This window comes from Pimephales promelas, chromosome 11 (genome assembly GCF_988280905.1).
Source record: "Pimephales promelas chromosome 11, fPimPro1.hap1.1, whole genome shotgun sequence".
Classification (NCBI taxonomy): domain Eukaryota; kingdom Metazoa; phylum Chordata; class Actinopteri; order Cypriniformes; family Leuciscidae; genus Pimephales; species Pimephales promelas.
The window spans coordinates 26,122,603-26,145,665 of NC_142779.1; the positions used below are offsets into that span (position 1 = coordinate 26,122,603).

General features: G+C 39.1%; 1 protein-coding gene across 3 annotated transcripts in view; it reads right to left on the reverse strand.

Annotated features, from left to right (window-relative positions):
* The window catches only part of rmdn2 (regulator of microtubule dynamics 2), a 90,203-nt gene that overhangs the window by 26,151 nt on the left and 40,989 nt on the right, over positions 1–23,063 (reverse strand). For all 3 annotated transcript variants that reach the window (XM_089117223.1, XM_039657154.2, XM_039657153.2), the window contains 2 exons: positions 22,758–22,860; positions 16,088–16,148 (listed from right to left, as the gene is read on the reverse strand). In XM_089117223.1, the coding sequence (XP_088973349.1) occupies positions 16,088–16,148; positions 22,758–22,860 (164 nt within the window). The remainder of the gene's footprint in view (positions 1–16,087; positions 16,149–22,757; positions 22,861–23,063) is intronic.

The following is a 23,063-nucleotide window of genomic DNA, read 5'->3' on the forward strand; positions in this document are numbered from 1 at the left end:
CTACTAATACAACAATGAGCGACTTCGTTTTTTCGTCAGTCTCTCACGGACTGACGGAGCCCAGTAAGCCCGCAGACTGCTCTCGCATCGATGTCACCAGCATTATTTGACAGATCTCCAGTCCAGCATTGGAGAGTCGATCTACAACAGTGGTTAGTGTAGACTAGTGTAACACATAGTGTTTTATGTGTAATAAAAAATAACTATGCCTAACGTTACCTTTGTGTTTCATGAAAAAAAGCATTTTTGAACCTGAAGGGTTCTACAAGCTGAGCGGACTATATCTCAAGTTACTAAATAAATCGTCAGGCAAGTTATTATTTAAAAAAAAACTAGATTTAGCCTAATTAAAATATAAACTAATGTTTTAAAAATGTTTTATTTGGCAAGTGACCATGGTATAAGCGGGTTAATGCCCTCCGAGGTGTCCATTGTCAGGTTTTAATGGACTTCGGCGGAGGCAACTGTCCTCCGCTGCGCGTCGGGCATTAACTCTTACTTAACATGTAGTTGACTAATGTTAACAAATTAAACCCTTTTGAAAACATGATTCAAAGTGTACGTTTTTTGAAACGTTACCATTTCCGTATAAACTACAAAAACATGAATTTGTGAAAACGGTGACGTCATACTCATGCGTATTACATGTACAGTCTATAGGGGCGTAGTGTTTCTTTACAAATTGACGTCGCCAACTAATGGCCTGGAATGCATAATACAGTGTTTTTAGTTGTTTTCACAGACACTGTTTGACAATGTTGTCATCTGTGCGTAAAAAACGTGAAGAAAAAAAACTCTCCGTTTTTAGTACATCGTTGTAATGTAAAAGTGCCTTTTACTGATCCTGTATAATTATAGATTTAAAAGAGTAGTTCACTTAAAAAAAAAAAAAAAAAAAAACTTTTGCTGATAATTTACTCACCCCCTGTGTCATCCAAGATATCCATGTCATTCTTTCTTCAATCGAAAAGAAATTAAGGTTTTTGATGAAAACATTCCAGGATTTTTCTCCATATAATGGACTTCAATGGGAACCAAACAGTTCAAGGTTCAAAAGACAGTTTCAGTGCAAACTGTTCAAAGGGCTTTAAAAGATTTCAGACAATGAATAAGGGTCTAATCAAGCGAAATGATCGCTCATTTAAAAAAAAAAATAACAAAGTTTAAGTTTTATAAGCTCAAATGGTCGCATTGCTCATCAAAAACCCTAATTTCTTTTCGACTGAAGAAAGAATGACATGGATATCTAAGATGGCATGGGGGTGGAGTAACACAGAGGCCACTGGGCAAACTGGGCCAGGATGCTGGGGTTACACCCCTACTCTTTCGAAAGACATCCTTTTTTTTTGTGACCACAAGAGAGTCAGGACCTCGGTTTAACGTCTCATCCGAAGGACGGAGCTCTTTGACAGTATCGTGTCCCTGTCACTTTACTGGGGCGTTAGGACCCACACAGACCACAGGGTGAGCGCCCCCTGCTGGCCTCACAAACACCTCTTCCAGCAGCAACCTGGTTTTCTCAGAAAGTCTCCCATCCAGATACTAACCAGACTCAGCCCTGCTTCGCTTCAGTGGGCAACCAGTCTTGGACTACAGGGTGATATGGCTGCTGGCAAAGTCAACATGCTTTTTATTTCATCATGAAATCAAAAATTCAATGGAAATCATCATGCAAATTCATATTACTATATTAACTATGTGTAACATACAGTATAACAGAGACATATGTAGTTAGGGTTTCACCTACTGTATGTAGACACAGGTTTTGGAACAGAGTTAACAAAGTGAAAACAGACAAAACTAATAATACAATCATGATTACTTATTAAAAAAATGGCACTCCATGTCAGTTAGAGATCACCAAAAATAACTTTTAATGTGTCTAAAGCATGATGAATTGCAAATAAATGTGAACTGAAGCAACATAAAGAAATACCATAAGTGATTACTAATAACAACCGCTGGCAGATATGGTACAGGTGGGGAGAAGATTGCTCAATGTTCCCGGGGCTAATTCCTTCCCCCTCCTTTCACAGATTGGTTTGTGAAGTGTTTATATTAATTGCTGTCATGTTCTGGCAATGTCTAGAGGCCTGAACATTTAACCACAGCTAAGCAATAGAAGCCAGTGGCAGAATGTCTGCTGTCACATACCTGACACATTACCCCAATCTAGGAATCTGGGGTTTCCCTCCAAGAGGCAATATAAATAAACATCCCCAAGAAAAAAAAAAGTGTTTACCATAATACTTTGTGAACAAGAAAGTCTCAATAAAATACTGTATGAAATGAATACCAGTAGACATAAACCAGCAATAGATGTGCATGCAAGGCAGCGATTAATTGAAATTCATATTGTCCTGGAACAAATTCAGTTAAATTTCAATTTGTTTTATAAACTTTATACTTTTTTTTAATAAATGGAAGCTCTATATAAAATAAATGACACGCTCTAAAGCTGTTGGAATATTAAATCAACTTATTTATTCACATTAATTTTCACAGCAGTCTGCTATACCAACCCGATCTCACGACCAAGTCGTACGAATTCGACGAATGATTAAAAAGTGGCTAATTCGTAACAATTCATACGACCTCACACGTACGAATTAATACGATTTTGCTAAATCGTACATATTTTACGAATTGGCCAATTCGTATGAATTCGTACGAATGACCTACCCCTGACCCCGCCCCTAAACCTAACCATCACGTGGGTTTAGACAAATCGTAGGAATGAGTACGAGTGAGGTCGTACGAATTAGTACGAATTAGACACTTTTTAATCATGCGTCAAATTCGTACGAATTGGTCGTGAGATAGTGTTGGCTATACTCAGAATGAGACATAAATATGACCAAAATTTGATTCTATCTTTATATCTGTAAATGCAGTCATTGTAAACTACTGCAATATATAATATACAATACTGTTCAAAGGTTTAGGGTCAGTAAGATTTTGTTTTTTAAAAGAAATCAATTCTTCTATTCAGCAAGGATGCAATAAATTGATAATTTGACAGTAAATACATTTATAAAGTTACAGAAAAATCTCTATTATCAAATGAATGCATATTATAATGAATGCATGTCATAATTTCCATGTTATATTTTAAAATGCTAATCATGTTATTTCTAAAATGCTGTTTTACAAGATTACTTTTTTACTGTATATTTGATCTAATAAATTATTATTATTATTATTATTATTCATTACATTTATATAGCACTTTTCTCGGCACTCAAAGCGCTTTACATAGAAGGGGAATCTCCTCAACCATCACCAGTGTGCAGCAAATTGTGAGCCTTGGTGAGTATAAGAGACATTCAAAAAATCTTACCAACCTCAAACTTTTGAATGGCAATGTCTATTGAATTATGCATCATAAATTGCTTGTGATGTTCCTCATTTTTAAGCTGCTTTGGATATGCAAATTCTGGGGGAGCGATAATACACTTAGCTCACGAGACAAGACAATACACGATATTGGGGTCAAGAGAACAAGGTATTTTTTTTTCATTTACGAAACATATGACCAGAAAATGTTTAAGTCACAAAATGCAAAACAATGCTGCATTTTTAAATGTTTTAACCATTAGTCATCTTGTAATGAATGCCACTTAAAGGAGTAGTTCACTTTTAAAAAAACTTTTGCTGATAATTTACTCACCCCCATGGCATCCAAGATATACTGTAGGCTACATGTCATTCTTTCTTTAGTCGAAAAAAAAAAAAATAGGTTTTTAATGAAACTTTACAGGATTTTTCTCCATATAATGGACTTCATTGGGAACCAAACGTTCCCTGGTGTGCCTTGGATCATCTGGTGTCGTTTAAAGCCCTTTGAAGCTGCACTGAAACTCTCATTTGGACCTTGAACCGTTTGGTTCCCATTGAAGTCCATTATATGGATAAAATCCTGGAATGTTTTCATCAAAAACTTTAATTTCGTTTCTACTGAAGAAAGAAAGACGTGGACATCTTGGATGACATGGAGGTGAGTAAATTATCTGCAAAAGTTTTTTTTTTTTTTTAAAGTGAACTACTCCTTTAAGCTTTACTTTCTGAGAATGAATGATCATGCGCAGTAAAACACTTTTTAACTTGGAAGAGAATTGTCATGTTTTAATACTGCAAGATCTCATCACACCCCAAGCATGCGTATTTTCGAACGCATTCGAACGAATGTATGTATTTTTATTCATCTAGAAAACAACTGTCTATATCCAATTTCATCACCTTTTCTAATCAAAAACTTTCAATTGTATCCACGTATACGTATCTGGGAGTCTCTCTTGACTCACATCTTACTTATCGTTACCATGTCCAAATTTTAACCAGAAAGCTAAACCAAAAATTATTTGTTTATAGTAAAATTAGACCATATTTACTGCATTCTGTTTCTAAAACATATCTTCATGCCATTATATTGTCCACTCTGTCGTATTGTTTACCTGTTTGGTCTCTCACAACAAATGAGATCCTTGAGCCTGTAGCGAGACTCTACAATAGAGCCTATAAGATCCACAACAGGCTTCCAGGCTGGACTCACCACTGTGTTGCACTATCTTTGAGTAATGCCTTGACATTTCAGAACTATAGAATAAGCCATGGTTTGAACCTTTTTTATCAGATTTTAAATGGACACACTACTGCAGGATTGACTGCGCTGGCTCCAAAACTCGGTTCAAGGCCCGAACGCACTACGAGATCTGTTGCAAATGGACTTCTCCCTATACCGGCTTTTAGGAACTGCTATGGTCAGAAATCTTTTTTTAATTTGCTCACTAGAGCCTGGAATGAGACTCCACAGCACATCAGATCTATAACAACGATAAGACTATTTAAACAAACTTTTGCTCGCCATCTGATGGACAGGTATATCTGTGACCACTGAGATGGTTTTATGGCCTCCTGCTGATGCTTGTTTTTCTATCGTAGTTTGTGTGCTTGTTGTGTGTTTGTTATTGGATGATCTTGGAGTTCTGTTGTGTTGTGTTTGAGGTATTCATGTTCTGCAGAACAGGAACCTGCTGAAAAATCAGTTTTATACTGAGTCAGGCCCGATTGCTCTTAATCTTTTCCTGTTTTAATAAATAAATAAAAAATTCTTTGTAGCATTTATTTTCACACTAACAAGTGAGTGGTGCATTCATGCATCTATTTAACCCTTAATAACTTCCTTTAAAGTTAAAAAATGGTGTCACTGTGAACCAAAGTCTAAATTATTATTAAGCTGTATCTCAAGCACTGATATTTCCTTCAGGAAATGCAAATCTAGTTTCATTATTAAAAAGACAATTTAAAGCAGATGAGTTCGAGTTCACTGAAGGACAGAATCGTCCATAAAATTCATAAAAAGTGTTAAAGAAAACAAGCAGATTTTTTGTTACTCTATTAATGTAGTTCTTCATGCTTAGAACAGGTCGGGGAGGTTTCGTGAGCTTCAGGCAGTTTCCAGTGTTCTAGTGAAACTTCTGTAAAGTTTATTCTATCTTGAAGTGTGTACGGTGGCCAAGAGAGCTCATAGCGCCGCAAATGAAGAAAACACATGCAAATAGGAAAAAGACCTGCAAATTTAGAAAACATCTTCATCAGTTTCACAACACATGTGTGCTCCAAATACTTACAACACAACCAAATACAGAAACGCGTTGCAACTAGTAGAAATGTTTCCAGAGGATAATAAGTGACCCCAATAAGTGACCCGGCTGTGATATGCTTATTACTCAGTCTACTTTATTTTATTTTTTTTTTATTAAAACTATAAACATTAAAATTAGAGAAAAGTATGATTAAAGAGAATTAATAAAGAGAAAAACAAAACAAATCAAATATTTGGACAAAAAAATGTGTGGTTTGGCCATAGGTTGTCCTGACAGTTGCTTTGAGTACTTTCGGTGAGTTGAAATATTATCCTCCTACACACTCATGCATACACAAAAAAGCACAACACAGAGAGAGAAAAAACAACAAAAAAAACAGCAGAACAGTACGACTCGTGGCTGCCAGGAGCTTATGTAAGTTTAACCAGCATTTTCCTCATAGACAGAGAAATCCCCTGAGCAACTGGCCACAAACAAAGAGGTCTAGAATTAAACTGATTCCTTTCACCTCTTGGCTTAGAAACAGAAAGTTCTCTCTCGTCACCCTAGGCTGATCATTTAGTAAAGTCTCAATGACAAGAGCTGCCATTGCCATGCAAGGTCAAACTGCCGCTCTGTGTGCAAGGAAAACCAGCCATGATGTGAAACTGAAGGATGAATGTCGCTCTTAAATCATTAGATACTGACAGAAACCTTCAGCTAAGCGAATCTGACTAAATGTCAAACCCCCATAAACTGAACTAATGACACAAAAAAAGAAGAGCTAGATGGACACAAACTCTGCATTGCATCAGGACTTTTGGATACAGGTTAAAATATATATATACAAAAACTGCAGCTTTACATTTTTCATTATGCTAGAAAGTTGTGTGTGGTTGCCAGGGTGTTGCTATGTGGTTGCTAAGGCCGTGTGTCCACCAAAGCGTTTTTCCATGCGCCTGGCGTATGTTTTCAATGGGAGCGCCGCGTTTTTTAAACGCCATGAGCGTACCGAGGCGCTGAGCGTTTTTTTTTCACGCTGAAGCGCAGAGCGCCCAGCGTTTTTACTGGTCGCTGAGAGTTGAAAAATGTTCAACTTTGGGTAAAACGCAGCGCTCATCACTGTCACTTTTTACCCAGCCGTCCAATCACAGTGGAGGAGGGGCGGGACTAATACCACACCGACCAACTGTCAACATTCAAACTGCTGCGGATATTCTGTATCATAGCAACGAAACGTCTCTCAACGGAAAAAACGCTGCGCTGCCAAAAAGCTCTCAAGCGCCCAAAGCACGGCGTCTTCAGCAGAGCGTCTAGCGTTTTCAGCTGGCTAAAAACGCTTTGGTGGACACACGGCCTAAGTCTCTATGGAGCCATACATAGTGTGCTATTACTTTTCTAAGGAATCATATTTATGATTTCCGAATAATAAAAACAATGAAAAAAGAACTTAAGCTATATCCACTATTTATTTAAAATGCCCCCCCTTTTTATCATACAGAAATCAAATAAATAAATAAGTATCAAAGAAAAATATTAAAGGGTTAGTTCACCCAAAAATGAAAATTCTGTCAGTATTTACTCACCCTCATGTTGTTCCAACCCCGTAAGACCTTCGTTCATCTTCGGAACACAAATTAAGATATTTAAGATATTAAGATCGCTCCTGCATACAGTCCATAGGCTTCTTGAGGGACTGGCTCTTGCCGTCCCCGAAAAGTCATAAAAGACATCGTTAAAATAGTCCAAGTGACTACAGGGGCTCAATCTTAAGTTTATCAAACGACGAGAACACTTTTGTGCGCAAAAAAACAACAAAAATAACGACTTTATTTCAACTATTCGTTTATTTCTCCCTCTGCGCGAGTCAGGTAACTAGTTTAATAGCGTAAGCTTCTGTTATTGTACGTCACACGCATCACACACACATGACCAGCGTCGGCCAATAGTGAGCCTACGTGTGACGTAGCTCTACGCAATCACACTACGTATAGGCTTATGGAGAAGGAAGTAAATAGTTGAAATAAAGTCGTTATTTTTGTTGTTTTTTTGCGCACAAAAGTGTTCTCGTCGTTTGATAAACTTAAGATTGAGCCCCTGTAGTCACTTGGACTATTTTAACGATGTCTTCAATTACTTTTCGAGGACAGCAAGAGCCAGTCCCTCAAGAAGCCTATGGACTGTATGCAGGAGCGATTTTAATATCTTAAATATCTTAATTTGTGTTCCGAAGATGAACGAAGGTCTTACGGGGTTGGGACAACATGAGGGTGAGTAAATACTGACAGAATTTTCATTTTTGGGTGAACTAACCCTTTAAGTTTCACATTTTGAGGAATGATTTGTTTTCGCTGGATAATGTATGAACATTTAATACTTAGTAGTTGTTTGTTCAAATGTCTAATATACAAATGATTATCTGTGTACATCATTCTACTGTTCAAAAGAATAGGGTCAGCAAGGTTTTATGCAGCAAGAATAGAGCTGGCAAGTCCCGCCCATCTGTAAAACTCCAAGTGGACCTCTAGGTTGAAAAAGCGTCAATGCAAGTGAATGAGAGAAAATAATTATCAAAAAGATAATTTCTCATGTAATGAGTTTGACAGTACATTGTATGATTCTTTGGCTAGCAGTAGTGGAACAGACATAACGAGAAAGACTACACGTCGCATATGTGAGGTCACCGCATATTACATTACATAAAATCACAGTGCGGTAATCTAAGGAATTAGATCGAGGTGCCTGTGTGTTTTGTACGGCGAAGTGCACCAAAGACACAGGCATGTTTAGCGGGATCCGTGGTGGCTTGTGGTGGTGACGTACTGTATATCAAACGTGTCGAAAGCAGCGAAGAGTTGTAGTCCACAAAGTGCTCTCACACAAAGTCTAACCGTATGAAAATTCTTCCCGCTAAATTGTAGCATTCTTTACACAAAAAATTATATAAAAAAATTCACAGACAACATATGTTCACATTCATTGCAAAATTCAAACGGGATTAGAAAATAATTATTTTCTCTCATTCACTTGCATTGACGATTTTTCAACCTAGAGGTCCAGCGGGGTTAGCGGAAGGGGCGGGACTTACCAGCTCTATACAGTAACTTGGTCAAAAATGACTGTAAAGACATTTATAATAAACTTTCTATTAATCAAAGAGTACTGAAAAATCATGTATCACGATTGAATATTAACTCTTTCCCCGCCAGCGTTTTAAAAAAAAGTTGCCAGCCACCGCCAGGGTTTTTGACGATTTTCGCTAAATTTGAATGCCCCCGCTGAATATTTTCTTCCATGAATATATGAAGATGATATATATAAAAATAAAGATCTGAGCCTCTGCTTTTAGGCAAAAAAAACGTTTTTATTTTATCTTCATCTGTTCTTTTTTTATTGCCTCTTGAACAGAGGTAGGTTTTGTCAAAAACACAACATTTTGGACAAAAAACTGAGAAAAAGGTGTTTTTATCAAACAAGTGCATTTAAAAGCAGAATACATTCAGATGTTGTTTCCTTCATATATAAAACTTTCCAAAATAAATTAAAAACATAAAATAAATGTAAAATATATCAAATTTCCCAGGATGTAAGGGAAATGTAACTTTTGCAATAAAACTTCTGCCTCTGCCTCTCTGTGTTCTACCTGTGAATAATGAATAATTGGAATTACAATAAACAGGCCTAGACACACACACACACACACACACACACACACAAATACATATTACAATGTGGTAAATGTGCACAAAGAGAGAAATAATTTGACAATTACACCTTCATATTTAGACAGCCACACATAAATGCCTGCACACACACATACTGACATACATATTATAGTGTCATAATATTATACGATCTATCTGCGGCACGTCCATGGCTAGCATGAACATGTGCATCTCTCTCACTGACTACTTCGTCCCGATCAGATTCAGAATTATCAAATAAAGAGTGATCGGACTCCGAGTCCATTAACCTCCAGTACTTCAGCCATATACCTCTGCATTGTCTGTCTGATACATTCTCACTACTCCACTGTTTGAGACGATTGCAATCTGTTTCTCTAAACAAAGAGTTGCGCAATCATTCAGGACATGCGCGCAGGTCTTCCTTACCGTATACCACCTAAAACACGGATACCCGGAAAATTCCGTGTTTGGCGCAGATGCGTTTTTTCATTAAACACGGAAAATTCCGTGTTTGGCGGGGAAAGAGTTAAAGGGATAGTTCACTTTGAAATTAATTTTTGAAATGTTTTAACTTACCTCAAGGGCATCCACGATGTGGTTACAAGAGGTATATCGTTTTTACCTCGTGTAACCACAGCCATGTCCAACTGATCTGAAGGCACGGGCGCTTCGATCTGCGCATGTGCCGGAAATGATCTCTTGCGCGTATACGTCACTCATTGTCTACACAGAGATTTCAGGAAATACAGGAAATCACAATGGAAGATGATTTCGATATATCTAAATATGTTTAATGAAAGGTAAAATTTCCGAAATCTATGTGTAAACAATGAGTGATGTATACGCGCAAGAGATCACTTCCGGCGCATGCGCAGACCAAAGCGCCCGTGCCTTCAGATCAGTTGGACATGGCTGTGGTTACACAAGGTAAAAACGATATAAATACTGTTCGTTTTCTCACACAAACCACTCGTCTCGTTTACGAGTCATTAAATCATGTTTAATTTTGACTTCTCTGTGCATGCTCTTTGAGGTGAACCGAGGGTGGACCCCCTAAACTTGCATTATATGACTGATAGACAACAACGGTTTGACCGAAAAAAATCAAAATTGAAAATACTGTGGAAACAAAGACACCTACATCTTGGATGCCCTTGAGGTAAGCTAAAACATATCAAAAATTAATTTCAAAGTGAACTATCCCTTTAAGTATCAACATGAATATTAAGCAGTTATCAACATTGATGGATCATGTGACACTCAAGACTGATGATGAAGAAAATTAAGCTTCGCCATCACAGGAATAATTTACATTCTAAAATATAACAGAAAATAAATAATTATTTATGTTAAAGGGTTAGTTCACCCAAAAATGAAAATTAAGTCATTAATTACTCACCCCCATGCTGTACCAACCCCGTAAGACCTTCGTTCATCTTTGGAACACAAATAAAGATATTTTTGATTGAATCTGAGGGCTGGATCACTTTTCCATAGACAGCCTGAGGGACTGCCTCTTGACGGCCCAGAAAGTCATTAAAAGAAAAGGTTTAAATATTCCATGTGCCTACAGCGGCTCAATTATAAGTTTATCAAGCGACGAGACTACTTTTTGTGCGAAAAAAAAACGTAAATAACGACTTTATTCGACTTTCCATTACTTCCTTATGGGCGCATGCGCGAGAACTGAGACGAGACCGTTCTTCTTCGACTACTTTTTGTTACCGGCTGCTCACCGCTTAGGAGTTTTACCGCCCCCTACCGTATAAGATGACGTACTGCTTGTAAACAGAACGTTTTGCGCCTCCGGCTATATCAGTGCGTCATCTTATACGGTAAAACTCCTAAGCGGTGAGCAGCCGGTAACAAAAAGTAGTCGAAGAAGAACGGTCTCGTCTCAGTTCTCGCGCATGCGCCCATAAGGAAGTAATGGAAAGTCGAATAAAGTCGTTATTTACGTTTTTTTTCGCACAAAAAGTAGTCTCGTCGCTTGATAAAGTTATAGTTGAGCCACTGTAGGCACATGGAATATTTAAACCTTTTCTTTTAATGACTTTCTGGGCCGTCAAGAGGCAGTCCCTCAGGCTGTCTATGGAAGAGTGATCCAGCTCTCAGATTCAATCAAAAATATCTTTATTTGTGTTCCGAAAATGAACGAAGGTCTTACGGGGTTGGTACAGCATGGGGGTGAGTAATTAATGACTTAATTTTCATTTTTGGGTGAACTAACCCTTTAAAGTGTAATAATATTTCACAATACTACTTTTTTTACTCCATTCAAATAAATGCAGTCTTGGTGAGAAAAAGAATTAAAGGGGGAGTTGACTGCGATTTCACTTTTTTCATTTTAAATAGTGTGTAATGTTGCTGTTGGTGCATGAACAGTATCTGCAAAGTTGCAGTGCTGAAAGTTCAGTGTAAGCAGAGATATCGTCTTTTAAAAATCAGGAAGTATATTGCCTACAAAAACGACTGGATTGGGACTACAGCTGGGTTATGGTACGTCACTAACCCATACATTTGCATCAACCACTCCCTCCGGAATATGCAGGAAAGGGCATGGCCATATTTCAGCAGCTCCAGCAGCTCGTCGAGTGTGTTGTTCACGCAGCTGTCAGGTCTTATGTCTTCAAACTTCCCACTGACGCTGTACTTCGTCAACAATGGATACAATTTACGTTTGATTATGTTCCTGAAAATGACGATCGTAATCTAGCTCTCTGTGCTGCGCATTTTACGGAAGACAGCTTCCAGAATCTCCACGAGTTCAACACCGGATTCTGTTACTGAAACATGAAGCAGTTCCAACTTTAAAACCGGAGGCAGCAGTTGTTGGGCCACAACCTGTAAGTAGGCTAAGACTTAACCATTTTAAATGTATTTGCATGTAATATAATTCCAGACGTAGCCTTGTGTTTTAGTTTTTTTCAAATGCCAGCGCTAGCTTTATTGCCACTAGGCTATTAGTTATGCTATTTTGTGTCTACGACAAATGCGTACAAACATGAATTTTGTATACTGTAAGTGCTAATGTTGTAAATGTATTTTTCATGTATATATGTTTTATGACGTTATTTTCGATTTGATCAAGAACGTAAACTTTCCACCGCTGTTTGAGTATAACATTAGTAGCCAGTCAGTTGCTATTGTTGCCAGTCAGATGCTATTGTGTTAAAGAAACGTGTATAAAGTTAAAAAATGTAGCACTGATACTGCAGTTCGACGCATATTTACATCATAGACTGTAAAAGAAATGGACAGAGTGATCTCATTGGAACTCCATTGAGACGATTGAAGCCCGTTTTTTGTGATGTTTTAGCACTTCCATCCCTGACGCGCAGACTCAAACAGAGCTTGACTACGTAATGTGACGAGAGCAACCCGTCTGTCTTCTAGTGGCTGTGGCATGAGCAATCTGAATCATTCCCTTCTGAAACATGCAGAGGCAGAGAGTGTGAGTAGGAGCTGTCCATGAGCTAGGAGCAGGAGACACTTTTGCTAGGTATTCTGATTAATTATTTTGTCATTTTGCCTCCACGTTTCCCCGATTGCGCGCAAGCTTCTCCTCCTGTCCATACGGTATTCTCTCTACTGTGCGACAGAGAGTCGCGTGGGTATGATGCAATCGTTAGCCTACTTTCACTAAAACTGCTTCTACGGGGCCATAACATAAGCTACAAGGTAATGGAGCTATTTATACATTGTCGTGTTTCTTTAGAAATAAATAAAGGACAAATGAGGTCTTCAAACACCTCAGATGTAAAGTTGTTCGCTGTCAAAGTGACGCCAAAATGAATGGGAGTCAATGGGAATGCTAACGCAAGTGAAGTTTTGCTACAAGATGTCAGCTCCCGCGAGGCTTCAACTTCCGGTCGATGGATTACCCCCTTGATTTACATCTGGACCGGAGCTCATGACGTGCCCGTAACGGTAATGGGCGTTAACTTTCCGGACAACGTAAGCGACAGTTTAGCCAATCACAACACACCGGGCCAAGCTAACCAATCTGAGCCCACTACGTGTTTCTGAGGGAGTGGTTTCATAGACTCAGGAAGTCAACCGCTCGTTCGAGGACAGAGGAGAGCGCGGCTGACAATAAACGTGAAGTTTATGAAAAATAAGACTTTTTAAAAACGAAAAAACACGAATACATGTTATATTGCACCCCATAAACACAATCATGCAAAGAAAAAAAGCAGTCAACCCCCCCTTTAAGAAAAGAAAATCTTACCGACTTTACTCATAATGTTTACTCATGTTTACTCATTACTCATGACTTTTACAAACTTTTGAAAAGTAGTGTACACATCTATTTGAATTTAAATAACTAAATGTAAAATGTTTTACTTCTAATTTACACTGAAATTGGTTCTGCTCATGAATACACACAAAAATCATGTAATACAACAAGCAGAGTCATGGCAGTGTGCTAAGGACAGAATTCAAAGGAGCTGAAGGCTAGATCCTCAACTGCAATGACAAGGACACATAAAAGCAGCTGTAATGGAGATGTATGTGCGCACGCCACAACGACTCTCCGCTGGGCTCTATTTGATAATCCTGGCATCTGTGAGGTAACGGAAAGCATTGTTAAGGGATTTTCAATGGCAAAATACCGAGAACAGTAAACATGCCTTCATTAAGACACCCTTTAAAAAAACAAATACAAACACACAACGGATCACAAAGATTATGACACAGCAACACTGAATATTACAGTATTTAATTGATTGGCCACTCTAAACAGTCAATCCATTAAAGTTCACAAAGAACTAAAGGCACCCAAACCTGATCTGATCTAAAGAAAGTTGTCTTGCAGTCAACCGCTTTCAAATGAAAGAAAATTAACAGGCAACTTGCCATCAGATGAAAATGTCATTACTGGATTTTCAAACACATTCTCATCCTTTGGCGTCATATAGCGTCAATAACACGCACTGTTATGGGTAGGTTTAGGTCTGGGGTAGGGTCTTCGTCTCATATTGACGCTAAAGGATGCCACTCACCTGTATGACTGTCTGATCATAGAGATGTGAATGTTCGAGCTTGACACTCTTGTCCAGTAAAGTAACATCACTTATTTATGTAGCAGTGTCAGTGTTGCTTTAAATTAGAATATTATAAAGCAGCTCTCCAGTGTTTATGATTTCACTCGTGGATGCCTGACCATGAAAGACTCAGAGGAAATTAAACGGAGAAGATTTCCACATCAAAGAAGGCCTCAGAGTTACCTATTACGTAATCGCCACGGACCAATGGTGGTATGAGGCGTTTGCCAACCGGAGAAAACTTGTCCAAAAGCAGTTTCGAACTCCCTTAGCAAACTCCAAAAGAACTTCGTTTTGGCTTGATTACACCATACAAGCATATCAGGGCCTTTACTGTAGTCTTCAGGGTCACACATCCTTCAGAAATCATTCTGTTTTATTTTTTATTTGGTGCGCAAGACACATGCGACACGTGACATTATCAATGTTGAAAAACAACCCCATACTTTTAAACAGTAATGTATAAAGACATTTCAAGCAACTGCAATTAAGAAGGTTTGTGTGTCATGTCAGCTTGGGGCTGTCGTTGCATGTGTTTACATTCCTGATGCTATCAAGAGAGTTTTGTAAGATGAGTATATCCAGAGGGACAGGCCGGAAAATCACCTCCGGTGCAGGACACCCACATACAAGCACACCCACACAAATATTCAGATACCCACAAACACACCCACACAGGAGGCCAGGTGCTACAAACAAGTATGTAAATATATTTCACTTATGAGGGACAGATCTGCAAACATCTTGAATCCAACTTGGACATTGAATTTGTTGAGAGAAAAAAAAAGGGCCATAGAATGGCACAGTACAGTCTACGCTACACAAAAAGTTGTCAGTAAGAGGTATGGGAAACGCTGGGAATTAATTATTTTAAATAGGTGAGGGAAAGTTAAGAAACATAAAACAGTAGAGTTGCAACAACTCGATAAAAATCTATAATTATTGATAATGAAAATAATTTGATTAATGAAACAAATTTGATTAATAATTAGTCGCATCTGCATGTGGTCCCCGGGAAACCATCAGTCAAGTATGTAACAAAAAACTATATATATATATATATATATATATATATATAGTTTTTATATAAAAAAAACTATATATATATATATATATATATATATAGTTTTTATATAAAAAAAACTATATATATATATATATATATATATATAGTATATATATATAAAATATATACAGTATATATATATATATATATATATATATTTTTAAAGCTTTACATTACTAAATAACCCATTACTCTGGACAAAATGCATATGGAAAAGACAAAGCTGGAGCGGTAAAGGTACATGATCCACGTTGTGGGAGGCAATGGGTGGGAGCTTGCCGTCCAGCTCCCCTTCACTGCACGTAATGGGTCGATCTAGTAGACAGTCCAACCTTTTCTATAAATCGCTGAATATAATTCCACCCATTCCGTCCAGAGAGGGGGAGATGGACATCATTTGGCGATGTAGTAAGCACCACTTAAAAAACAATGCAACTGAGCAATGAAGTCAACCTTGGCAACCAAATAAAGATTACCATTGATTGGTTTTCATACACACTGCTTCATATTGTTCACCCCTCTTATTTTGTATTTATTTATTTATTTATTTTTGAGAATCATTTGTAAATTGATACAAACAAGTCTTGATCACTCATAATGCTACGAAACGTAAAAAAAAAAAAATCTTTAATCACGCAGTTGTAAAATTATTATGTAAAACTGCCTAATTGGACAACAAATGAATTCAATACATGAACTCACCACTGATGACCTTCTGCACACAGTGGATTGATGGATATTGCCTCTTCGCCAACTTTTTTTCCTGAAATGAAAAATCAAACAAAATAAACAAGACGTGACACTCCAGCAGTATCCGATCTGTTATCACTCCTATAAGCCGAAATAAAACTAAATGAAAAGTTTCTTTTTGCTCTACCTGCTCTAACAAGACATACAGTTCTTCATCTAAATGTTTAAAGGGAAACTCCACCGATTTTTCATATTAAACTATGCTATTCCTTAACTAAGACGAGTTGATACATACCTCGTCTCAGTACGTGCACTCAATCGCTCTGGCGCGCGGGACACTTTGATAGCACTTCACTTGCCCAGTTCATTCAATATGGGCCAAGCAGAGAAGTGTACAAACACCTCCACATTTTCCCTATTTAAATACAGTTACAAACGTAGTGTAACTCGATCTAGGACGGTGACACAAAATAAAACATTGCACTTTTCTAAGCGTGTAAAGTGGATAACTATATTGTATGGCAGAATACCACAGCAAGTGCTTGGGAGCACTTCGACTCGGCGCATATTTATCTATTGCATACAATATAGTTATCCATTTTACACGCTTAGAAAAACGCAATGTTTTATTTTGTGTCACCGTCCTAGGTGGAGTTACACTACTTGTGTAACTGTATTTAAATAGGGAAAACGTGGAGGTGTTTGGTCGCTTCTCTGCTTGGCCCATATTGAATGAACTGGGCTAGTTAAATGCTATCAAAGTGTCTCGCGTGCCAGAGCGATTGAGTGCACGCACTGAAACAAGACAGGTATGCATCAACTCATCTTAGTATCCCTTTAAATAGCAGTAATAATTGATCTGCTTCCAAACTCTCTGACATTAGCTATGTTTCTTTCCATCCACCTATTTTTATGAGCAGTTTGGGATATCGTATCAAAAAAAATAAATGCTGGATAGAAATGCCAAGATGCTCATAAATTAAAAAAAATGCACGTAAAATTAATTAGCAAAAAAAAATTAGCTAAATTAAGGCAGATATTTTTTTTTATCCAATAAGACGACGTGCATAAACTACGATGGAAACACGTTTACCAAATAAATCCCTCTATGTGTAACAAAAAACTCACACGGATGAGATTGGATAACTAGAATAAACAGAAGACCAATTTCATGGCATAGCATCTCGAATGTTGGTTTGATCATTCTCAAATACATGAGCCAAAGTCTATGATGACAGGCTAGGGGTGTGAAACATTGACCAAAAAAAAGATATCTCGATATTTTGCTAAATGTGTTTATTGACTGCTGTGTACAGCTGACTCCAAAAGTTTATGATATCCTTCATATTCTGTGCAGTGGTCAGTTCGCAGCAGTGACTGAAATTATCTTTTCCAATAAGTTTAAATTGATTTTTAACTTGTACCTTTATAAAGCCACTTTTAAACCTAAATAAATGTATGCATCACATTTTGTGTCAAATTCTTAAATTTAATCAAATTAAATTATTATGCAATGTTATAATGTTACAAATTAAATGAAATCAGTATCAACAAAATTCATCTTTGCAATGCAGAGGAAACACAGAAGCTGCATTTGAAGTGAGATTTAGATGTATTTATACAGACTGTGTAATGCAGCTCAGAGGGGACATGAGTTACAAATGCATAAATCTTTTGATGTTTTAAACATAATTTTCATATTTGAAATGAAATGATAAAAAAGAGTGAGTCTTAAGCCGTGTCTCATTTCGAAGGCTGTATACGTCATTGAGGCTGCTTCGTTTCAGTATACGGACCACTACATTCCAAAGTCATTAAGAAATGACAACAATTTATGCTTCACTAGGAATAAGTTTCAATTTTATAATGGTTACTGTTCTAAAAAATAAGACATCACCCACGACAAATGCGACCTCCGGAGGACGCTGCCTTCGAAATGAGACACGAAGCATTTGACTCTAAATGAGTAAGTCGTTGAATCTATCATTCGACTGATTCGTTCACGAAACACCGCCGCGTGTTACTCAAAGATGCAAAACAATCCGAAAAATAATGCGCAAAAACAGGCAATACTGTGTCTAAACATAAGTCACTTAATATGAATTCCTTGTTTATTGAACTGTTGTCTAAAATCAAGACAACATTTGTAATCATGCCGATATTTGAAGAAAAACAGCAATCTACGTGTGATATTGATGAACTATATTGAATGATATAAATATAAAAGAGGTGTTTTTGCCCCCTTATCTTGAATATTGGGGGCATTCTAAAATTTTAGTAGACTAAATCACTCAGCAGAAGTGTGGACTCTAATTGCACAAGCACACTAGTCTAACCTACTTATATGTGTGCACACTCTAGGTGAGTCTTAATATGAGGGACATACTTAATACTACACTGTAAAAAATATTGATGGTTTAAGTTAAAAAAGTAAGTAACCTGGTTGCCTTAAAATGTTAAGTTCATTGAACTGGAAAAAGTGAGTTAATACAATGAAGGAGATTAATTTAACCATCATAAACTCAAAATTATGTTATCTGAACAAAACAAATTATTTAAGTTGATTTGACAAAAGAAAAAATGTTGTGATTACTACACTGTACATTTTTTTGTTGGTTTAACTTAAAAAAGTAAGTAACCTGGGTTGCCTTAAATTTTTAAGTTGATTGAACTGGAAAAAGTGAGTTAATACAATGAAGGAGATTAATTTAACCATCAGAAACTCAAAATAATAAGTTATCTCAACTAAATAAATATTATAAAGCTGATTTGACAAAAGAAAATGTGTTGTGATAACAAATCTTGAAAATATTTTTTACAGTGTATAAGTGTAACGTACGGACAGAGACGGTCGGATCCATGTGCAGCACTTTATTGAAGCAAGCAGACATGAACACAGGCAAACACTTAAACAAAGGGGCAATCCAGAAACTCGTGGTCTAAACAGGCAATGGTCGAGGCAGGCAGCACAGGTTCGAGAGCAGTCCAGGAAACAGGCAAGGGTCAAGAGTCCAGGGAAACACGGAGACACAGAACAGGGAATAACGCTCGGAATTGTACGCTTACAGGGTAACAAGACTTCGCAAGGGACACAGGGAAAACTCAGGCTTAAATAAGGAACTCAATAACCAATAATGAAACACAGCTGAACATAATGAAACACAAAGAGTCCATGGGGAAACAAACATGGGGAGAGGGTGCCCTCTAGTGGCTCTCGAGGGCACCACGGCTGCTGATCGTCACATAACCCCCCCTCTAAGGAGCGGCTTCCAGACGCTCCTAAGAGCTCCGGGGGGAGGTCAACGGGGGCTGGGATGGAGGGCCAGGCCCATGGAGAGGCAGGAGGCCAGGCACATGGAGAGGCCTGGGGCCGTGGAGCGTGGGTGACCAGGAAGGAGCAGGACGTGATGGCGGCCAGGGCGGAGCAGACACAGGCGAGGTCCATGACAGCCTCGCCTCCATGGCCCTCACGGACTCAGAGGTCCATGTCAGGATCACCTCCATGGCCCCCACAGAGTACCTACTGCCCCCCCCCCAAAAAATACTTGGGGAAATTCCCGGGAGGAACCTCTGGGTGGTGAACGGGTACAGGAAAGGCCTCCCGGAGCTTGAAGGGTGCAGGCAGAGCGAGGCGCAGAGGCGGGGCCGGCAGAGCGAGGCGCAGAGGCGGGGCCGGCAGAGCGAGGCGCAGAGGCGGGGCCGGCAGAGCGAGGCGCAGAGGCGGGGCCGGCAGAGCGAGGCGCAGAGGCGGGGCCGGCAGAGCGAGGCGCAGAGGCGGGGCCGGCAGAGCGAGGAGTCTGGGCACGCTCACCGGGGCCTGGCGAACCAAACGAGTCCTCCTTCTCCTCCTGCGGCGGCGCGTCACAGGGCTAGACACACTCGCTTGGCTGGACAACTCACTCACTTGAACTGGAGATGCAGCGCTCACTTGAAGAGGAGATGCAGCGCTCACTTGAAGAGGAGATGCAGCGCTCACTTGAAGAGGAGATTCAGCGCTCACTTGAAGAGGAGATTCAGCGCTCACTTGAAGAGGAGATTCAGCGCTCACTTGAAGAGGAGATGCAGCGCTCACTTGAAGAGGAGATGCAGCGCTCACTTGAAGAGGAGATGCAGCGCTCACTTGAAGAGGAGATTCAGCGCTCACTTGAAGAGGAGATTCAGCGCTCACTTGAAGAGGAGATTCAGCGCTCACTTGAAGAGGAGATTCAGCGCTCACTTGAAGAGGAGATTCAATTACTTGAACTGAAGACTCACTGGACAGACTAAATTCAACACTGGACACACTTGATTCACTCGGCTCAGCACTTGACTCACTTGACTCGGCACTCGATTCACTCAGCTCGCTATTTGACTCACTTGATTCACTCAGCTCGGCACTTGACTCACTCGAGTCGGCTGGCACGCGCTCAAACTCCGGTTCGACCCGCGACACCTCCGCTGTCTTAGGAACAGCACTTTTAACAGGGCCAGTGCGGGATACGGGCTGGAGGGGTCCGACATGAGTGGTTTTGGCAGGAACGATATGCTTAGAAGCTCCTCTGACGGTCCTTAAGGGAGGATCAAACAGTTTAGCGAGCTGAGGCTTATGCGGCGTGCGGAGTGAGTGAGAGAAATCCGCCGCATACGAACCTCCCCGGCGCAGGGAAAAGAGCAGTTCCTCGAGACCCTCCTTTTCTGCGGGGAGTTCAAAAGCCTTTCTGAACAGGGCGGTAAACACGTCGAAAGAAGGAAACGACATCCGACCTGGTTCCCAAAACGTGCCTGCCCACTCCAGAGCCTTTCCAGTTAACAGTGAGCAGATGAAAGAAACGCGGTCGATATCCGAGGCGTATAACTGGGGCTGATGACTCATGTACCAGCTGCACTGCTGCAGAAATCCTTCACACGCTTCAGGTGAGCCATTAAACTTCTCGGGAAACGGCGTACTGGAATTACTGCATGCGGTACTCACACTGGGTTGCGGTGGAACAGGTGCAGCGGGGGTTTGGGCTTGATTAGCCGCTGTGCTTGAGCTCTGCGGAGACCATGATTGCACGGAGCTAGCTAGTTCCTCGAGGAGAGAAGTTAGTCTCGCCAGCTGAGAACTATGAGAGGCTAGCATTGAAGAGCGGGTCTTGACCACGGCGGATAGATGCAGAAAGTCTGCTGGATCCTCGTTTGGCGAAGTCTTCTGTAACGTACGGACAGAGACGGTCGGATCCATGTGCAGCACTTTATTGAAGCAAGCAGACATGAACACAGGCAAACACTTAAACAAAGGGGCAATCCAGAAACTCGTGGTCTAAACAGGCAATGGTCGAGGCAGGCAGCACAGGTTCGAGAGCAGTCCAGGAAACAGGCAAGGGTCAAGAGTCCAGGGAAACACGGAGACACAGAACAGGGAATAACGCTCGGAATTGTACGCTTACAGGGTAACAAGACTTCGCAAGGGACACAGGGAAAACTCAGGCTTAAATAAGGAACTCAATAACCAATAATGAAACACAGCTGAACATAATGAAACACAAAGAGTCCATGGGGAAACAAACATGGGGAGAGGGTGCCCTCTAGTGGCTCTCGAGGGCACCACGGCTGCTGATCGTCACAATAAGATTGCACATCATTAAAACAGCAATCAAGATATTTTCGTAGACTATGTGTATCGCACATCTCTATGACAGGCAGTCGTAACAAAATAAATAGAAAAACAAACTTTATGACTTCACTATATGTAAAGAGCAAATCAACAGCATGCAATATTGTAGTTACGTTTAGTAAGTCATGAAATTACCAAAAGGTACCAATAATTTATGTAACTGGTACGTCATGCTGGGAAGGATTTACACGCAGGTATGATGTTCATTCTATTCATCAGGATCAGTGTCCATATATGTTGATTAACAGTTCATATTAGTGAACCATGGCAAATGTAGTTTCCAAAATACCACTTTGTTTTCGTTTATCACTGTTTTTGTATTTCGTTGATCACTGTTTTGTATTAGCAAATATTAGTTTGGGGCTGCTAATAATAGCCGAACCTTGTACTGTTATTCATCATTGTTAGAAATATTCGTACAATTCATGTATATGTTGAGTAAAGGGGGATGGTACTTGTGTGTATGTCAACCATTTTTGAGAAATAAATTTGCTTGGTTCAAATCTTTGCACACAAGTTAAATTTGCAACTTTGGATGGAAACATAGCTAATGAAGCTTTCATAGAGAGAAGTGACTGGATTTAAAGACAGCAATTAAAATCACAATAGGATCAGAAAAGAAGGATCAGAAACTGAACTAGTTGATGATGATCCTTTCCCTCCATACAAACATGAACTGAGTTGATATTGTGTTACATTTAATTAGCGAGGAGAGAGGACAAAAAAGAACAGAAAGCGAAGGCAGAGATGGAGAGTGCACCCGGATTAAGAGTGTTTTCATGAATAAGTCAAGATGCCTAATAAAGTAATTAGTTAATTATTTAACTATTTTAATCTACTTCTGATTTGGCAATTAATTAACTAATTTATTGAATGAGAAAACGCAACAAATTATGATAATAACATTTAAATGGTAATTGAAAGCAAGGACTCAATTTTGTTACGTTTAATTTTAATTAAATATAATGTCACAAGATTCAATTCTCAATTCAAATGTCTACAGTGTATAAATACATATCAACCCGTAATCATGAAAGCAGTGATTACCGTTTTCAGCGTAGCTCTTCTTCTCTGCAACGTCCATGGCAAAATCATGTGCATCTGCATAGGCTCTACACAACCGCCAAAGGTACTGCCCATTCTGATCAAACTGTAAGCACATACATGATGTGTGTGTAACTTAATAAACCAGAACACTACTATTACAAAGTTTGGTGCAAGTAAGAATTTTAATTTTTTTTGTTTGTTTATTTGTTTGTTTGTTTTTTTTTTTTTAAAAGTATCTTATGCTCACCAAGACTGCATTTATTTAATTAAAAAACAGTAAAAACATTAATATTGCGACATATTATT